This window comes from Sciurus vulgaris (genome assembly GCF_902686455.1).
Source record: "Sciurus vulgaris genome assembly, chromosome: 1".
In the NCBI taxonomy this organism is placed as follows: Eukaryota; Metazoa; Chordata; class Mammalia; order Rodentia; family Sciuridae; genus Sciurus; species Sciurus vulgaris.
This window is the reverse complement of record NC_136461.1, coordinates 182597000-182616553: the sequence shown is the minus strand read 5'-3', so window position 1 is coordinate 182616553 and position 19554 is coordinate 182597000. Positions and strand designations below refer to the sequence as shown.

Genomic DNA, 19554 nt, shown 5'->3' with positions numbered 1-19554 from the left:
GCATTACCTAGACATAGCACCTAATATAGTGTAGGTATGGATTTACTGATTGAATGAATTAAGTATTTCATTATTTTGTCTCTGATGCAGTCCTGCAAAAGGATAATAAACATGGCTTTCCCAGAGACTGACATTCCAGGGGGGACTGGACTTTAATGATGACTGGTACTAAAGAGATGATTATCAGGAGACAGGATGAGTCAGGAAAAACGGAGCTAAGCATAGATATTTAGCTCCAAAAGAAAACACAGGCTGGGTGCCATGGCACATGCCTGTAATCCCAGTGACTTGGGAGGCTAAGGCAGGAGGATCTCGAGTTTGAAGCCAGCCTCAACAATTTAGCAAGACACTAAGCAACTCAGTGAAATCCTTTCTCTAAATAAAATACAAAAAAGGCTGGAGACTTGATTAAGTACCCCTGAGTTCAATCCCTGGTACCAAAAAAACAAAACAAACACACACAGAAAGGCAGGTCAAACCCCCTCTTCTCCCATTTCAGGAGAAGATTGCATCTGTTTAAGGACAACATTTTATATTTATATTTTCTCATATGGTAATACATTTAGCTATGATTAGACTTTTTTGTGGCTTTGTACATAAAAGCTTTAGGTATGTTGATAAATTAACCCAGTACGTAACAGATGGCAAATTCTTACTAAAATATGTCCTTATTAATGGCATGAAAGTTTTATGTATTATTACATATGAATTTTAAATAAATTTTCTAGGAAAGATAAAAATATTTTACATTAGATTGATTCTAAGACACATTTTTTTCACATTTTAACATCTGTAAAAACTGAACATGTTTCTCCATCACTCCTGACCTGGGTATGGTTCTAGCAAGAGGGTTTGTGCTTCCTTCTGCCACTCTACTAGGGGAACCATCAACCTGAGACCTCTTTAAAATAATTAAATTAAATTAATCTAAAATATTCTTGAGAATTCTTTTGGACCACACTGACAGCACAAATCTGAGTATTGGTTTGAGGTTTAAATTAACAGGAAAAATTTTTTCTCCTTTTTCCACCAGCAACTTAAGTTGAGATATAAGTTTTTGTGTTGCCTCTGTTAGTGTGACAAGTTTATTTTTTAATCTTACACAAAAAATGTAGTTGGGTATCCTAGTTAATGTCAATCTGCTTTTGAACTCTTCATATTAGGTATTTTTTTTCCTAGCAATACATAAAATAATATAGTATACCTTAAAATAATTGTTACCTTTGATTTAATGAAATGAAGCATAATTACTTCTTCCCATATACACATACAGAATGAGAGAATTGTCACATACCTGCATATGTTTGAAACATTGAAATTTTATTGAGAGAAGAAACAAAATATGCCATTTTATGTGGGAAACTCCTGTTTAGGAAAAAAAAAAAAGTAAAATTACCAGCTTTTAAAAAATGGCCTTTATTTTAGGATTTTAAAAAACTGTAGTGATAGTGATCATAAAATGACTTGCAAAGGAATGGGTTGGAACTTTTGGGGGAAGATAGAAGTTCCACATCTTGATTTGGTTGTTGGTTATACATGTATATACATTTGCCACAATTTAGTATAACTGATCATTTCAAATAACCTTAATTGGTGCATTTTATTATGTGTAAATTATTCCTGAAAAATAATGATTTTTAAGAAATTATATTAACAAAAGCAACCATAACAATAACACAGGAGGATTACCCTCCCTAACAGCTGAGCTCTTCTGCTGGGAATGCTCAATTTATTATGCACCTTGATCTTTACATCAACCACATGAGATAGGTGACAATCAAAGAATTTCCTTGAATTCTCAAGGTTACAGAGCCAGTAAGCAGTTGAAACAGAAATGGGACGCCAGGCAGTGTGACCCCAGAACCCTGGCTCCTAACTTGAGTACCACACAATGCTCCTCCCCTATCCACTGACTGGTGTGAGATACAGATGGATGAGAGCAAATTAAGAACAATCTACCAGGCTTAAATCACCCTTAATAAACACATAACCTTAATATTTGTGCATATATTTTGGTAGATACACACACATCCATAACCTGGAGGATTAGGAAGGGAAAGAATCCTAGAAATTAAATACTATCCCTTTAATGACTTCATTGAAATTCATAATTAGAAAATCAATAAATTCAAATGAGAATTTCAAGACTCAAAATGTATTTAGCATAATTATAATACATCAAACTAGAATCTAAAAGGATAATGTAAATCTTCTGTTTGAGATCAACAATGAACTCTCCTGCAAATCTAAGGCAGGCATTTGAGTATGCATTTACAAGACTAAAGAGTCTTTGGAAATAGTTCATGCTAAATTAGTTATTTAAGAAGTTCCTTATGGATGTGTATTTTTACGTTATAAGCTTTTCAGTTGATTTGCAAAGATCTCAGATCATGCTAGCTTCAAAACTCTTGTGTCTAGCCAGATTCTGAATCTCAAAAATTAACTCTGCTTCTTAAGTTAATGGGAAAATTGCCTCCTGAAATAAAATTTGAATGCAATTTATTTTGGATGACACTGAGGTGATTTTCACTAATTCATTGATAATGACTAGGCATTTCTCAATTAAGGGCAGCCTCATCTGAACCTTATCAGTTTGGAACAGCTGTCATTTGAACTTGGGGGAAATAGCAGAGAGAAGGTTGGCTATTAAAAGAGATACAGAATGGTGCCACTGTGTTCCTTAATTAGTTCATTTGATATTTAGGAATGTTCCTGAAATTTGTAAAGTGTGAACTTTATAATTTATAGGATGGTTTACCATTTTTAAAAATGTCGAGTAGTATTAAAAACTAGATTTTTAAGTAGTAAATATCATATTTTTAAGAGTTATCTTAAGCTCCTGAGACTATTTCATACAGAAACACAATTTTCTCAATTATGAGGCATTAATATCAAAAGTTAGCCATTGGTTTTAAAGAATAAATCTTATATAAAGATCACAGAATCAATACTTTAATGCAATATTCTTACTTATATATAGTCAGTGAATTTTCTGGCAATTTTGAACAGAAAAATCTCTGGGCCTGTTAATATGACATATTGATTTATTCATACTTAGTAACTATATTCAGACCTGATCACTCAAAGTCTATTTTCAAATAATTATTTCTCTGAGAGTCAGATGATGGATTTGGCAATGAATATATTTCATACAAACTCAGAACTAAGAAGTCATTTTTCTTTACCTAAGGAAGAGTGAGACTAAGATCATGAAAGAACCATATATAGTTCTAGAAATCATTCAAAACTTAGCTTCTTCTAACATGCTTTTCTAATATTTTTGGTAAAATTATATTACTCAGCCTTAATAAGTTATATGTAAGCAGTTCTGTCCTTGCAGAGAGTAGTTGTTAAGTCATGGGTTTCTAGGTCATTTGTCTCATTAAGTGTATCCTCGCACCATTTATAATCTTTCACTCTGATATGCTCTTGAATAAAACTATTCTTCATGGGTTTGCTCTAGTCTATATTAGTCTATTAAAAGGCATCACTTTGTATTAAATGTTTTGCTTCTAGGTGTCTAGCACTAGATGGTCTCTAAATGCAATAATAGTGGATTTTGGTTCCAACTGGAATTGTAGTTCTATTCAGGGAGAGACTGATTCTGACTTCCTCTTGTAGTCTGTGACCAGGAACAAAATCTACTTTGATTGTAGTATTGCCATTCTTTCCAATCTCCTAGTCACTGAGTCTCTTTTTCAAGACAAAAAAGAAATCAACAGATCTGGTTAACATTGACATTAAATGTTAAATATTTTTGGTCTACTACAGTTATATTAGTATTTGGATGGCAAATAATGTAATATATTTGGATTTTCATTAACTGGCTCATTTTCTCAATGAAAAACACTCTGATATTTTGGGCAGAACAATTCACTTAGGTTTAGTACATCATGGTACTGTCCACTAAAGGATTTAACATACCCAATTACCTTGACAGTCAGTAAATATTTCCACACATTTGCAAATGTTTCCAAGAGTGTAATTATCCTGCATGGTAGAGAACCCTGTCAGGATGGTAGTGATAAGATGTGGTATTGATGGCTGAAATCTTAAATCAGTCCTGGAATGACATGCTCAGGTCCTGGAGTTGGATTCCATGGATCTGCTTACCCAGTATTGCTTCTAATGGTTAAATATCCTTGGGAAAATTATTTAACATTCCTCTTATTTTTCCAGTGAGTAACATGGGATGGATAATAGTTTTCATTTTATAGGTTGTTTGAAGGATTAAACTAGATAATGCATGTAAAATGCTTAACACCATGCTTGCCACTGAAAGCTGTTATTATCTGTAATATGTAGTTTGCAACATGGGTTGAGATTTTCATATTCTGACATTTCTATGAACATATGAAAGTCTTATTGAAATCAGGAAGGAGAACATCTGGAAATGAGTTCCAGTTTTTCTAAAAACAACAAATGTAAGTTATTAACATTCATGTTAAGATATACAATTGAAAGGGTAACTCCCATCTTTCACAACTCTATTGCTTTGATTTCTTGAAAGAAAACCTTCATGAGAATATTAATGATGAGGTTTCATCTATGCTTAGATTAGTTCAAATCAAAATTTAATTACTTTAGTTATTAAAAGAATTATAATTAAATCAGAAGAGCAGCAAGAAATAAAATAACACTTTTCCATATCACAATTAAAATGTTTTATCTGTTGTTTTAGTTAGTGGTAAATTTCCAACAATTGGAAGGTCATATGTGAGGAACAAATTTTGAGTAAGAAGAAGTCACTAACTCTTTTTAAATGTTCATTTGGAGGAAGAAGGTATTTAATTCTTTAATCTATGTATCTATAGCCCAAAGTAAATATATGTTTTATTTTATTTACCAGGTTCAATCAATTATGACAATTATTATTTACAAAGTGACCTACCTTCCATAATCACTATCTAAGATGAAGCTGACATTGTGATGACCTGGAATTAATTAAAATACACGATCAATTAAATTCCTAATCACAGGAAAACAATAACTCTATAATGTAAAGCAGATTTAAAAGTGGAAAAAATGTGATATAAAAACTGTACTTAAACAATAGTGTATTAGTCCTCAAAGAAATGAAAACTGAACTGTTTTTAAAAAGCAAAATGAGTCTTGATCCTCTGGACCAAGAAAGAAGAAAAAAAAAAAGAAACCTAAAGAAGTTTGCTTTAATATAAACCTTAAAAAGAAGCAAATTCATAGACGCTCATATGAAAGTCAAAGAAGCAAGGAAGAGAGGAAATAAGAAAAAAAGATAAAAAACAGCAGAGTGGTGCATAGGAAAACCCAAAACAGGGAAGCAGAATCAAACGCCTAGGGCAATTGGGCAGCAAGATGATAGACACTTACCAACGTAAGTTCCAGTTATCTTACAAGTCATAGAACCCATGTCTCCATTCGAATGATCCAGTTTTAGACCATACCTAAATCATATATGACAATATCAAATTTTATAGAGATGCTATTTGTTTTAAATGTTATTTTCCCTGAAAATATCCCATTAATTTCAGAATATGTTTTAGGATGGAAACTGTTAGTACAACTAAAATTTCTGTAAGATGAAAATAATTCCTAGACTTCACTAAAGATATTCACAGAAAATTTCACTTAATAGTGAAATATTTTGTGATTAGCTTTGATATCACCATGTATTTAAAGAATTTAAAATATTATCAAATAAAATAATTATTTGATTAAGATAGTTCTCAAATCATCTTTCCTCATAATAAAATAAACAGTAGTTCATATCATACTACATTGAAGACACAGGTGGGTAAAAAGTAGCCCTTAACTATATAAATGAATGCTAATACACAATATAGAATACTACCATTCATACTATATTATATTTAGCTATGTAGCATTGTTAACAATTACTATTTAAATTTAGTATGCTTATCTACTATTTACTTTTATAAAGAAAGTTATTTTAATTACTTACAAATCATCAGATTGTGGTATGAGAAGCTCACAGGGCATTCCTCCAATATAAACTCTGCATAAATATTTTTATTAGAAAGATCAAATTATGTTTAATATATTATTTCAAAATGTCCTCCTCCCATCAAGCTCACTGGCCACCTTATATATTTTTCTCTCAATCAATTAGTATCCATCTCTCATTCCTTCAAAAAACATCTAGTGAACAATCTAGTGAACATAATTATGTGTCTCTAGGTATTGGGTCATATCAGTCAATGTGGGGTTGTCCTGCTCTTGTGGGGCAGACATTTTACTGGGAGATACTAACAATTCATGATATTCATAACACATTTGGCATGTTAGAAGGTACTAAGTATTACAGGAAGCACTTGCCTACCACGTATGAGGTCCTGGGTTTAATTCCCAGTACCACACACACAAAAAGTACTAAAGGAAAAGAAAACATAGAAACAAATAGTAGACTTATCTTCTAAAAATTCAAACAATTCCAATAGAAACATAATCTTCAAATAAATGGCATACTGATAGAATGTGATGCTACTGAAGGCTCACGGTAACTAGTATTATATTCTTTGCAACACCAGAATAAACCACACAGCTTCTGTGAAACAAATGCCAAACTCAAAATAAGTTCACATACAAACCTAAACTATAAAAAATTCCATTTGCAGAGAATACTGAACTTTTAAATATACTTTTACACACAAGTCCTCTCATTTGGCCATTACACATGGTTTATAAAGCCAGCAAACCAAATTATTATACCATTATAGAGGAGCATGGATTAAAATTCTTCTGACCTCCTGCCGTATTCCAATTCAATAAGAAATTTAGCAGCTAACACTTACAGGCGTCACTACTTTTAATCCTTGCAGCCATCCATGGTTCAGTAACTGCTATCCTTCCATTTAACAAATGAAGAAATTGAGGCCGAAAGTTTTTAATCATGACACCAGAGCTCCCAAAGCATTTCAGGTGCCTGAGTTCCATTAGAAGGAGTCGATAGAGCAAAGGGCTGTGCACTAGGCAGGAAGCCAGAAGACCTTCTGCTTCTCAGATCTTGTTCATTCAGCCAAATCTCCAAATTCAGATCAGGGACAAATTACAGAGAACCCTTTATAGAGAGACACACCTGCAGCGAGTGAGGGGTACAGAAGGAATTCAAACCCAAGCTCTGACACCTTACAATTCCCACTGGTGGCATGCATATACATATCTATTAGAATTTTTTCCACCTGAACTTTTAGATATAAAGCTCCTTAGTGGGCACCAGCTCCTCTACTCATTTGCATGTCCTCTGTAATTCGTTCCTGGTCTGAATTTGGAGATTTGGCTGAATGGACAAGATCTGAGAAGCAGGTCTCCTGGCTTCCTGCCCAGTGCACAGCCCTTTGCTATTGACTCCTTCCTAATGGAACTCAGGCACAATGAAATGCCTTGGGAGTCTTGGAGCCATAATTAACACGGTGCAAATGAAATAACTGAGTTTCTAAGAACTTCTCACATGCCCATTAACAGGCAAGTGGAAAAATTTCCTACGCTTTTATATAAGATCTGAGGATTTCTAGAGTGTAAGGGCTCAGAAGGCTGCCCTCTGGTGTCCCTGTTTATTGTGATGTGATTTTTATGAAATAAGTTTCAGTAATTTCCTAGCATGAAACAGAAATAAATTCCAGCCACAGTGGGGGAAAAATGAATCTCGTTTTGGAAGTTAAACTTTCTTTTCCTTGGCATCATTATGAGAAAGGAAAACTAAAAAAGTCCTATCTAAGACTTAGAATATTAACCGTTTATAACAATCACATTGAAGCAAACAAAATCTTTACTTATGCTCATTTGTATATATAAAACATTAAATGAGCTTCTAGTGGTTACTTTATTACATATAGGAATAAATATGAATATTTCTAGAACATTACAGCTGCATACAAATGTAATTTAATCAAGAGTTCTGATAGAATGCCAGACAAGTCACCTTTACGTCATTTAGCAAAACCTTTCAAATTGCTTGTCTTACAAATTTATGTATGCATATGTATGTGGGTATATGACCTTTTTATATTTAATAATCCTCTAGTTATTGCCTAAATTGTTTATTTAATTTATCTGTTCATCAGTTTTATACATGTATTCCATAAGCATGAAGCATCTTGAAAGTCATGTCATGAGTCCATGCTTCTTTCTGCAGGAAATGAACAGCACTTTCCTTCTCCTAAGGCAGGCTAAAATATCCCCATCTAACCTATAGAAGGATACTGTAGTGACAATGTTAGTTTCCATTCCAAATATGGACAATTAGGTTTTAATGTTAGTTAACTAGCCAATGTTGCATCTGGTGCACAGTTTGATAAGCAGAGGAATCAAGAATCAAATCCTAGCTTGTACATGAATTATTGATGTTTTTCCCAGTACTTACAATACATCACAGTACAGTCAGTACAGTAGAAGAAGTGCCAAATTGTATTAGAAAGCTCGGGTTCTACTCCTGACCTTGACTAAGTTATGTGATCTCCAGGCCCTAGGTATTTTGAAAAATGTACAATGAGGAAATTAAACAATAAAGTCCTCCATTAATAGAGTTCTATGACTATAAATCAATTACTATTGACCTTGCCTTCATATGCTCTCTATTAATAAAATCCATCACATTAAAAGAAAGGACTACAGACCATTGCTTCGTGTTAATGAATCAACCAACAGTCTATTTTTTTCCCTTTAATGTGGTTAAAGAAACACACTGGCTAGTTCCATCATATCATAGTGGGTTTTAATATCAATGGATCCAATATTGTTGAAATATCATATCTCATCTATAAGCTATAGGAACATATTTCCACATCAAAAAATTACCTCAAAATTCTAACATTTTTCCCATTTGAACTTAGTGCAGTATTACTTCCATAGACATCAGTGAAGATTCTGCCTTGGACTGTTATTAGTGTACCTAAAAACAACAACAACAAAACACAAAAAGGTTCTGCGTGGTTCTAAGAATAGCTATTCATACACTTAACTCCAAAACACTAGGTTTTTCCCAATAAAACCAGCATCCAGACACTTACATCTGATGTTCCAGAATGTTCAGCTTTTTTCAGAAAGCTCTAATAAATACAGTGAAACATGAATGAATGAATATCTGCAAGTATTTATAGATTAAAGAGGTATATCACCAAAGACAGGTTGGATTATTTAATGAACACTGCTTGAGTCAGTAGCAACTTATTTGAAAAGATAATAATTCCTACTTTATACTGAAAAGTAAAACAGATCTTAGGTGAAATAAAAATTAAATATAAAAAATAAAAATTCCTGAAATCTAGGTGAAAAGTTATGTAATATTTTTATAATCAGGATGGCAGTCTTCTACAGCATAAAAATGAAAAAACAAATGATAAAGTTTAAGATTTATAGATTTGACAATAAGAATTAAGTCATCTGATAAAAAACAATACATTTTCAGAGCAAATGATAAATTCAAAAAATATTTCCACATATGACACATAAATTTTTAATATATAAAAAATCCTTCAAAAAATTATTAAACTTAACAGAAAAAAATGACTAGTTTTAAATTAAGCCAAGATATTTCTTCCATATGTAAGAAGAAATGCAAGTATTCAACAAGTCTAAAATAAATTTTAAATCAAGGAATTAGAAAAAAGTTTAAAACATACAATATTTTTCATATACATACTTGAAAACAATTAGTACCTACGATTGTCCAGGTGGTAGAAAAGGGCAATCTCACATACTTATGTTGTTTATAAACTGGTATAATCAGTTATGATTATAATAAAACACTGGAAGTTAGCTAAATGTCCAACAGGGGAAAATTAAATAACTTATAGTAGATTCAGATGTAGTCACTGAAAATAATTTTTAATGTTTCCATTGGTACATTGCAAGAATACATAATAGTGAGATTAATTTCACATTTATACATGCATAGGACCTAATTTGACCACTTTCATTCCCCAGTACTTCCCCTTTTCCTCCTTTCTCCCCTCCCCCTTGATCTCTTTCCTCTACTCTCTTGTTTTCCCTTCTATTTTTCTCTAATTGGTTCATTATAATTACACTCAAAAGTGGGATTCACTGTGATATATTTGTACATGCACGTAGCATAATTTGGTTGATTTCATTCCCCAATGCCTCCTTTTTCTCAGACCTTCCTCCTTGCCCCTTGATCCTATACTCTACTGGTCTTCCTTTTATTTTTGTGAGACACCTTTTTGTTTCTTTTTTCTCTTTAGTTTCAGCAAATAAGAGAAAACAATCACCCTTGACTTTCTGAATCTGGTTTATTTTACTTAGCATGATGCTTTCCAGTTTCATCCACTTACCAGCAAATGTCATAATTTCATTCTTCTTTATTGAAAAATAGAACTTCATTGTGTATATATACCACTTTCTCTTTATCCATTCATCTGTTGATGAACACCTAGGTGGTTCCATAACTTGGCTATTGTGAATTGTACTGCTCTAAACATGGTAGGCATGTATCACTCTACTATGGTGATTTTAGAAAATAATTTTTAAAAATTGATAGTAATTTTATAATCAGAAAAATGCTATTTATAAATTTTCAGATATTAAAATAATTTATATACTGAAAAGTAAACAAATGACCACAAAACCAAAAGCATTTTAGCTGTCATACAACAAACCTGGTATTCCAGATAAAGGTGTGATGCTCATTATTGTTGGGGTTCTGAAACTTTTTGCCTGAAAAATAATAATATTAATAATCAGTCTTATCTGTTTTGATTTTATGCATAGAGTCCACGTCTTACATTGTTTATATTTCAACAATATTCAGAATATGACTGTCAAAATATTTTCTTTTCTTATGAAAAATAAAGTTTAAAACACTTTCTGAGTATTTAAGATAGTTTCATAATCCCCTAAAAATTCTCTTCATTTCAAAATATTGTTAGCTTGAAATTTTAAAGTTTACCTTGAGAAAGAAGTCAGTTTTACTGACTGGGATTTTATAAAGCAACATATTAAAAAATAATTGCTGCATAATGGACTAGGTGGTAAGGTATACAGAATAAATAGATTTTTTAAACCCTAAAATATAGTACTATGTGTCAATTTCTTTTGGATTACTTTACTAATTTATATTTTCTAATTCTCACAATGATGTTAAAAAACCTATGTGAACCCTGAACGACAGAATTAAGCCACTTTACAACTGAGGAATACAGTGGAAGAAATCTCCCATCTCTCCTTGGGGGAACTGTAAGAGTCCTGTTAGGAGAAATGAAAAGAGAACTGAATCAACTATAGGAGTCCTTGGTCAGGGAGAATGTTAGAAATCACTGTTGAAGACTGACTTGGTTCCTGTGTGTGAGAGAATTAAGAAAACCTCCAGACAATGAGTGAAGCAAGAATTCTGAACAGGGGGAGACAATGCTTGTGGTATTTAGGTTAAAACTGAACAGTTCAGTGAAGATAGAGAGACCTATTAAGAGGCTATTGCCATAACCTGGTGAACAATGATAAGATCAGTATTAAAACAAAGGTCATATATGAAAGAAAACAAGAAGAACTTAAGAGCTGAGTCAAAAGATAGGATCATCACAGTTTGGCTTCCAAGTAGCTATGAGGTCGAAAGTGAAGGTAGGAAGAAACCAAGGATAGTAACATGTTTCCAGTTTGAGATGGAGAGAAATAATCAGAAAAAATAGGCTGGAGGAGGAATATGAGAAGTTCAGTGAACTTATGATGAATTTAGGTTGTTTGGGGGCATTTAAGTATGACATTCAAGGAACCCAAACCTGGTTTCACATCTAGGTAGAAAAATGGGAGCTAGAATATATGGCAATGTATCTGGAAATCAGAATCTTCTCGAGGACCAAAGTCATTATGGTTTTGCTCAGCATTCCATCTTATATTGGTTGATTTTGGTATTCAGTAATCCACCACTTAAAACCTAAATACTATTTTTAAGAATATATGAGATGGTGCTTAGAAAAAAATGTAGTTTTGCAAGCACTTCTATTCATGGAAATTAAATTTGAGTGGCTTCTATGCTACATGCAGGTTCACTAAATTAGAAATTATATAGAAAAGATGATGGGATGAGATAGACATCATTACCCTATGTACATATGATTATATGAATGGTGTGAATCTACATCGTGCACAACCATAGAAACAAAAAGTTGTACCCCATTTGTGTACAATGAATCAAAATGCAGTCTGTAAAAATTTAAAAAAGAAATTATATGGAAAAGTAGTTGTGTTGCTATTCAAAATGAAGTGGTGAATCCTATGAAAACAGAAAAAGGGAGAATCAAACTAAAAGCAGAAATGGGAAAAATGTATGACCAAGAAAATAATTTTAAAATATAAATATTTAATTCATTAAAAATAATTTAAAGAAGGGAGAACAAACCAGAAGTAAAAGAGATTCAATTACTATGGGACATTCAATTGGGGAAATTATTCTTAGCCACATACTAGTGTACTTTTTAAAGTGGAAAAAAAGAATCTGTCAAATCAGAAAATAAAAACCTAGTTCTTTAAAAAAAAAAAAAAAGAAAGAAAGAAAGAAAAGAAGCTCAATTATATGTAAATAAGAGGAGATTCCCACATACATGAAAGCTGCATGCCCGGCTGTTGATAAGACCTTTGCAGGTGTTATTTTCTGCAATGAGAACCCCATCCACACTGACTCTAACAGTGTAAGAATCTTCTGGCATTGCTCTGGACGAGAAATGAAGAATACACGAGAAATGCAATAATTTTATTTAGCATATAGCATTAATGAAAAATACTGCTCCAGACCATGTTATTTTTGAAAATAAAAATGTCTAAAATTAAAATTGACTTATAGCTACATTCCATTTTACATTGCAGAAGGAAGAGGTCCATCCTGAACCATTCCATGTTGTAAATTATAAAATGCAAATGCCTAGTCTAACTGTGTTTATTGGTACTTATTAAAAAGGACAACAAATAAAATTTTAAAATAATAATATTCATTTAAAAATAGTAACACTGCCTTGGTACATATACCATGCTTTTTTTTTTTTAAGTATTAATCAACTCTCCTCTAAAGGAAGATTTTGCTGCTGAAAAACAGTCAGCAAGCTTAATGTAGATGAAATCCTCTGGAATATGTGCTGCTGCTAAGGTCAATACTAAAGATGTTGCAATTTAAAAAGATTTAATTTTTCCCTAAGATGCTAATAATACATATTAATTTGGGCTTGGAGGAAAGAACTTGAAATGTCACTATGCAAAATGATCATCTTTAATCTTAATAACCATGTGAAGATTTTGAGCAAAATTAATCAAACTGGACAGCAAAGCATAATTTTGGTATTTTGATGTACATCATTACAATTTAATAGTAGCCATTTATCTCCTAAAAGAGCTCAATAATGATAAGATAATGGCTCTAATAAAACGAGAAAGGATATAGGATATATTTTTATCATACCCATATGGGGAAAGAGCATTATAATTGAATATAATAAAAGTATAAAATAATCTAAACATTATGAAATCAAACATAACTGATAACAAGAAAGATTGCTTGCAATATGCAGAGTGATGAAACTCTTAAAATACCAATATGCATAACCTATTTCTGACATGATAAGAACGATGTTATTAAAGATACGCTAAAACAGACCTAGTATAGCATGTAATTTGAGTTGAATGACTTGAGTCTTTTTCTACATCACAAGTAATTGACTGGAAAGAAGAAACTAATTGCACACTGTTTCCCAACTCGGCATTATCAACTCCAAAGTCAAACTGGTTTGCTTGAGAAAAACCTGAAAAGGTAAAAACACTCAATTATTATTAATGGAATTCTATTTTTACAGATCTGACAATTGTAATTCAGTATCAAATAATTCAATGTATAATAATAAATTGTTCTGAAGTTAGCTGTTAACCTACTGCATATTTTTCCCATGATTATAATCTTCTTCGGAAGCACAGAAATGGACTTTTAATTTATTTATTCATAAAATCATTATGGCAGAAAACACACGCATGCACGCACAGACACACACACACCATCACCACTTCTACCACTACCACCACCATCAGATGCTGATGCCGTATGTGATGGGGAAACTACTATTTGAAAACAATGGACTATAGGGCCTAGAAAGAGTTGAGGAAGGCTATTTTATAAGGGATGGGGTCTCTTCACATTCCTGTAAAGCAAGACTTAGATGAAGACTTGCAAGGAGACAGTTTAGTTAGGGAGAGTAAATCTTGAAGAAAAAGAAGCTGAGCATCACTGAGGACAACTGTGGCTCCATCTGGCTGGAATTTCTAAGGAAAACAGAGAAGGTCCTCTGAATGAAAGTTTCAATGGCAAGATCCCCATTGGTTAAGGGTTCCCCCTGGGGGATATAACTTTTCATGCATTTTTGGGCCGCAACACAGGTATATGCTATGTTGATTCCAATGTCCTAAATCACTGTATCACAGAAACTCTTGGATATTTGACAAACACATGTGAGAACTTCAAGCCAGAAGGTGGAAGCGAATATTGAGTCAAAGTACACAGAGAACTATTTGCCATAGCTGTGGACTAGAGTTAAGAACAAGAGGATGTGAGTCTGAGTATAAAAGGCATCTAATACTCCTTACACAATACATGCCTGCTTACACCCTACATTTTAAGCACAATTCATCACCAAGTCTGGTGTCAGTTTCAGTCTGATGAACAGCTGAGAGTTCTACTAAAGAGTTAACACAAGAGGGTTAGTGTGACAAGCTGCAGGTCACACTGCCACAAATGGTCCTGAGTCTATAATTAATATTCACAATGTCTCCTCTCTATCACACATTATAGATTTACCTATCATGAGCAGTAAGGGTAATGGAGATGACAGTAGCCTTCATCTTTGAGAAATCTGAACCCTTCATTGCCTTACCCTTGTTAGGTTGTGGTTGCTGCAATTGCTTATTCACAGTTATCACTGGGTATGCAAGCCAAGAGATGCCCCCTAAATACCCTGAATGCCAAACACATGCCTCACTTCTGCATCAAGCAAAAACATTACCTCTTCATGATAAGCAAAATTTATTACCTCTAGTAATACATCTAGTATCTAGTAGTACACTAGATATTCTAGATGAATTCATACTAATTGGGTGGTATTGATAGTTTCAGTTCATTTCATAGCTCAAATTATGATTCCTTGTGGAAGGTTTCTCTACCTGGAAACTCAGACTACAAATACAGCATAGCCTAAGGTTGCAAGTAGAGATGGCACAAATTCAGTTTCTGGATCACTGGGAGTGATGGTGAAGGGAAGCGTTCCTTTGTGTCCAGGTCCGTGCATTCTATCTATTGGGAAACATCAGCATACATCTTCATGGTTCAATGCACATGGAGTATGATGGACAATAGTAGGTCATTCACAGGATATTGTCCACAACCTGGCATCTTGGCAGTGGTTTAAATTGGCTCTCCTATCATTGTATTAGACTAGAAGTTTCAGAGTGATACAGGTTTTGTGGTCATTATCACAACTTTTTCACTATTAAATGAAAATACTGTTCAGAGACAATATTTTGTGGAATTCTATGACAGTAAGTCTAGTTCTACAAGCTCTCAGAAGATGGTGCTGGCAGAAGCAGAATAATTGAAAGAGATGACAAAACCCATATCTGGAGTAGGTGTCAGTTCCAGTGCTGGTAATCTCTGGTCTTTTCATGAGAGAAGGGAGTGATGTAATCAACTTGTCACTTAGTAGCTGGGTGGACGTCTTGAGGGTGTACCCTCCTAAGAGCTCAGTGTTGGTCTGTGCTACTGACAATAGCAGTAGGTTGTTTGTTCTTAGTGGAAGTAAGTCCATGACGTTGGTCCATGCATAGCCTCCACTCCATGCCACTTTCTATGGGCCCATTGTACAAGCACTGAGCTGGCCAATGAAAAAAGCTCCCAGATGAGTTGTCCAGGCAATCTTTTTGTTGCACTCTTCTGTGGGGGATGCTATAGGAGATAACTTGAGATATGCAGATTGGCATGCTTTATGTTCAACTGCCATGAATCCCTTTAGCTTTCTCTTTCTAAGACTTTCTTGTTTCTGATCTACCTATCCTGTTCCTTTCAGACCCTGGCCCACTTGTCATTAACCACTGCCTAGGAATCCATTACAGCCTTACCTGGAATGACTTTTCCCTCCATACAAAGTCACTGACTGTGTGTGCTGCTCATAGCTCTTCCTACCCAGGAGGCTGATAGTGGAAAGCAAGTTAAGGGGCCAGAATGACTTCAAAGCATCTATACTGAAATCAGAGGTGATGATATGAAGATGTTAAACAAGACATAGAAAGTATGTGGTATAGGTGGTCCTGGAAACTCTTCAGAGAGATCTCGAAAGTTTAAGTGCATTTTGAATAGAGGGAACAGAATGTGCCAAGGCCCTGTGGTGGGACCATATGTGTGGATTCAGATATGAGCAAAGTGTGGTTGGAGAAGAAAGAGTGAGAACAGGTAAGACAGCAGATCAGAAATGGAGGTGTTTCAGTTATTTTTATGAGTGGGGAACCACTGGGGGCTTTGAAACAGAGGCACAGTATCATTAGACTTACACTCCCCTGGATTCACTGGCTGCTGTTCTGAGAATAGCTGGGGGCAGGAGTGGAGCTGCTTTTTAGTAAGCCATGGAGAAATGGGTGGGACTGATGTTTTGGCTGGGATTCAAGAGAAGATTGAAGAACTATAAGTAAAAAGAATAAATACTGGTCACAATTTTCAGGAATTTACTGTAAAGAGAAGCAGAGAAATGAGGTGGTAGCTGAAGATGACGGTAGAGCAAAAAGGTTAATGATTCTGCTTTTACTTTTTTCAGGTGGGTGAAACAACAGTATGTTGCTATGCTAATGGGTAGGACCCAAATGGGACAAATGAATGTACATGTAATGTAAAAGAGCAAAAAATTATTTTAATCTTACTACATATGAAAATTCAAAACTGCACTTGGAAGTAGACGTTGATTAATCATTTTTGTGCCACATGAAAATATTTTATAGTGTTGAAACAATATTCACCTTTGAAGTAAAACATAGATGAGATCAATTGGATAGTATCCTATTAATTAAAACCTACAATTAAATATCCTTCTAATAATAATGTTAAAGAGGCACCTACACTACTCTAGTTTGCAGAGAATAGCATATAACTATGAAATAACCTACAAGTATAATAGTTTATAAAGCTAAATTGTAAACAGCTTTTGCTCAGATTACTGCAAAATCTAAAATTCCTGATGTCTGAAATTTAAGAATTGTACATTTAAAGATATATTTCTAAGACTATTACAGGTATTTAACATTAGATCACCATTTTGGTCCACATAATGACTAATACTATTTTTGAAACTATAAAAATTTCTTTTATAGTAAAATATTTGCATTCATTATATATAAATTTATAAACCATTTCAATCTCAGAATGCAATTACCTACAGACTATCTCATCCCACAGAATAATAAACATAACCTTAGTAAATTAGAAAAATAAATAAGACTAAAGGTGCAGATTTAACTTTAATTCCTGTTTACAAACTATTTATAATGCTATAAATGACATAAATATCCTACTTATAACACTGTAAGATATTTTTAAGATATTACCTTAAAATTCTGGGAGTTTCCAGCACATTTCAGCAAAACAACCATTACTGCAATACAAGCTTTGTATGGTTTTAGTTATTGAAGTGACAGAATTGGACTGGAAGACATTTGTGATGGGGCTCCTTTTTAAATTACTGAACATTTTCAGTGTTTTTCAAAGGCCCATTGGATAATATGAATACAAATATTGCCTAGTTTAGTATAGGACAGGAAGTAGGACTTTCCTGAGCTAGATGTTTATCAAATACCAAAGACCCCAAATTCCCGCTGTGGTAAAGCTGCCTATATGGGGACAGTGGACACAATGACGGGTGACAATTCTGTTTCATGGATAGGGTCCATGCTTCAGACCCTGACATCCTGGGTTGGACTATTAGCTCCAGCGCTTCCTTGCCAGTACGGCCTTGAGCAAGTTATAAACTCCCACAGCTCAATCACAGAAAAACCACCCAAACCAACCTTATTAGATTGTTAGGAACACAAAGTGATAACTTATGTATCACACTTAACAAAGTGCATGGCTCAATAAGATTTCAGGGAAGAGTTTATTAGATAATCTGTTCTTACTAGTCATAAAAAAAAAAAATCCTTAGATTTAGGTTTAGCATCAACGTCCCATTTTCAAAATAATCAGTAGTTGGGCAGTTAGGTATTGAGCCCAGGCTGTGGATGTCATGTTCTTACTCCAAACCTTACCTTTATAGCTCTATCCTATCCTTCCTTTATATGTGGGAGAAGTAAGCAAAAATGCAACAAAGGGTAGAGATTTTAATAAACAGGTTCCTCAAAGGTTAAACCTTAATCCAGTAACTCATTTCACATAAACTGATACAAACATATGAATAAATTTTACATATGAAAGATATGTGCACTGAATTTGCAGATTTGAAAGTAGAAAGACAGTTTTTACTAAAACACAGCTGTGAAAAAAATACATGAAAACAGCAAAGAAAGTCACTCTTAAACACACTCTTTTGCCAACTTCTGCTTATCTTTGGAGTTCACATTGAGTTTAGAACACACAAAAGGACTGCTGGCACCTAACTAAAGAATGGAAAATTTTACTTGTGGTGTGGTACAGGATGTGATATATATATTTATTTTTCTATTAGTTATGTGACACATCAATGATAGCATAACACAAGTCTGCTCTTCAGCAATGGCAGTCCTATAAAAGTAATACTAGCCAAGGATTGTTTTCAGCTTAGGAATAGTTATATCATATCTATCTATCTATCTATCTATCTATCTATCTATCTATCTATCTATCTATCTATCTAAATTCATATCTATCTATCTATGGGAAATATGAAGTAAACAAGATGTACAAGTCTCTTAATTTTGCTTGAAAACACAAATAGAGGACTATTCCTAATTTTAAAACTAATTCCAATGAGGTAAAATGAAATACAAATAAATTGCTTCTAAAAAGAATTTTAATTTAAAACTAAAACTCTAAACAAATAATGGGCACAAAGAAGACACCTTTGGAAGCCCTCCAAAGCACAAAGATTACAGGAAGGGTTGGGTGTATGGAAACAGAAATTCTAAGTTGAAGCTTCAGAGGGAAATTCCTGACCCGTTGATATGTTCTTTTCTTCTTATTTTGAAGAAATATTGGAGACAGGAATTGCCAGGCACACAAACCTGGGTCTCCTGATAGCAGCAATCCAAAAGTACCACCCATGCTGCTATCATGGAAAATGTCAGTGTTGCTCAAGCAGGGAGTTGTTATGTACAATGCACACTGTTTTGGTTTCTCTCTCTCATCTCTCTCTCTCTCCCCCACACCCTTGAACAGAACTGGGAATGTAGAAATGCACTGAAAAGTTGTAACATTCAAACCAACTGGGAGGAAAGACACAGCTGATTAATGGAAGATAACCTCTAAAGAATGAAAACAGGCCTGTAACATAAATGCAAAGAATAGCAAAAATAAAATAGCTCTAATATATATATGAGGGTATCTTAGATATATTTTGCCTTTAA

General features: G+C 33.6%; 1 protein-coding gene across 1 annotated transcript in view; it reads right to left on the bottom strand.

The window, feature by feature from the left end:
- PKHD1L1 (PKHD1 like 1) overlaps nt 1-19554 on the bottom strand; it is a 144597-nt gene that overhangs the window by 119864 nt on the left and 5179 nt on the right. Inside the window, exons 3-10 of the mRNA XM_079130920.1 lie at nt 13592-13736; nt 12549-12657; nt 10611-10668; nt 8794-8887; nt 5942-5995; nt 5350-5423; nt 4892-4934; nt 1295-1365 (exon numbers count right to left, since the gene is read on the bottom strand). Coding sequence (XP_078987046.1) covers nt 1295-1365; nt 4892-4934; nt 5350-5423; nt 5942-5995; nt 8794-8887; nt 10611-10668; nt 12549-12657; nt 13592-13736 — 648 coding nt within the window. The remainder of the gene's footprint in view (nt 1-1294; nt 1366-4891; nt 4935-5349; nt 5424-5941; nt 5996-8793; nt 8888-10610; nt 10669-12548; nt 12658-13591; nt 13737-19554) is intronic.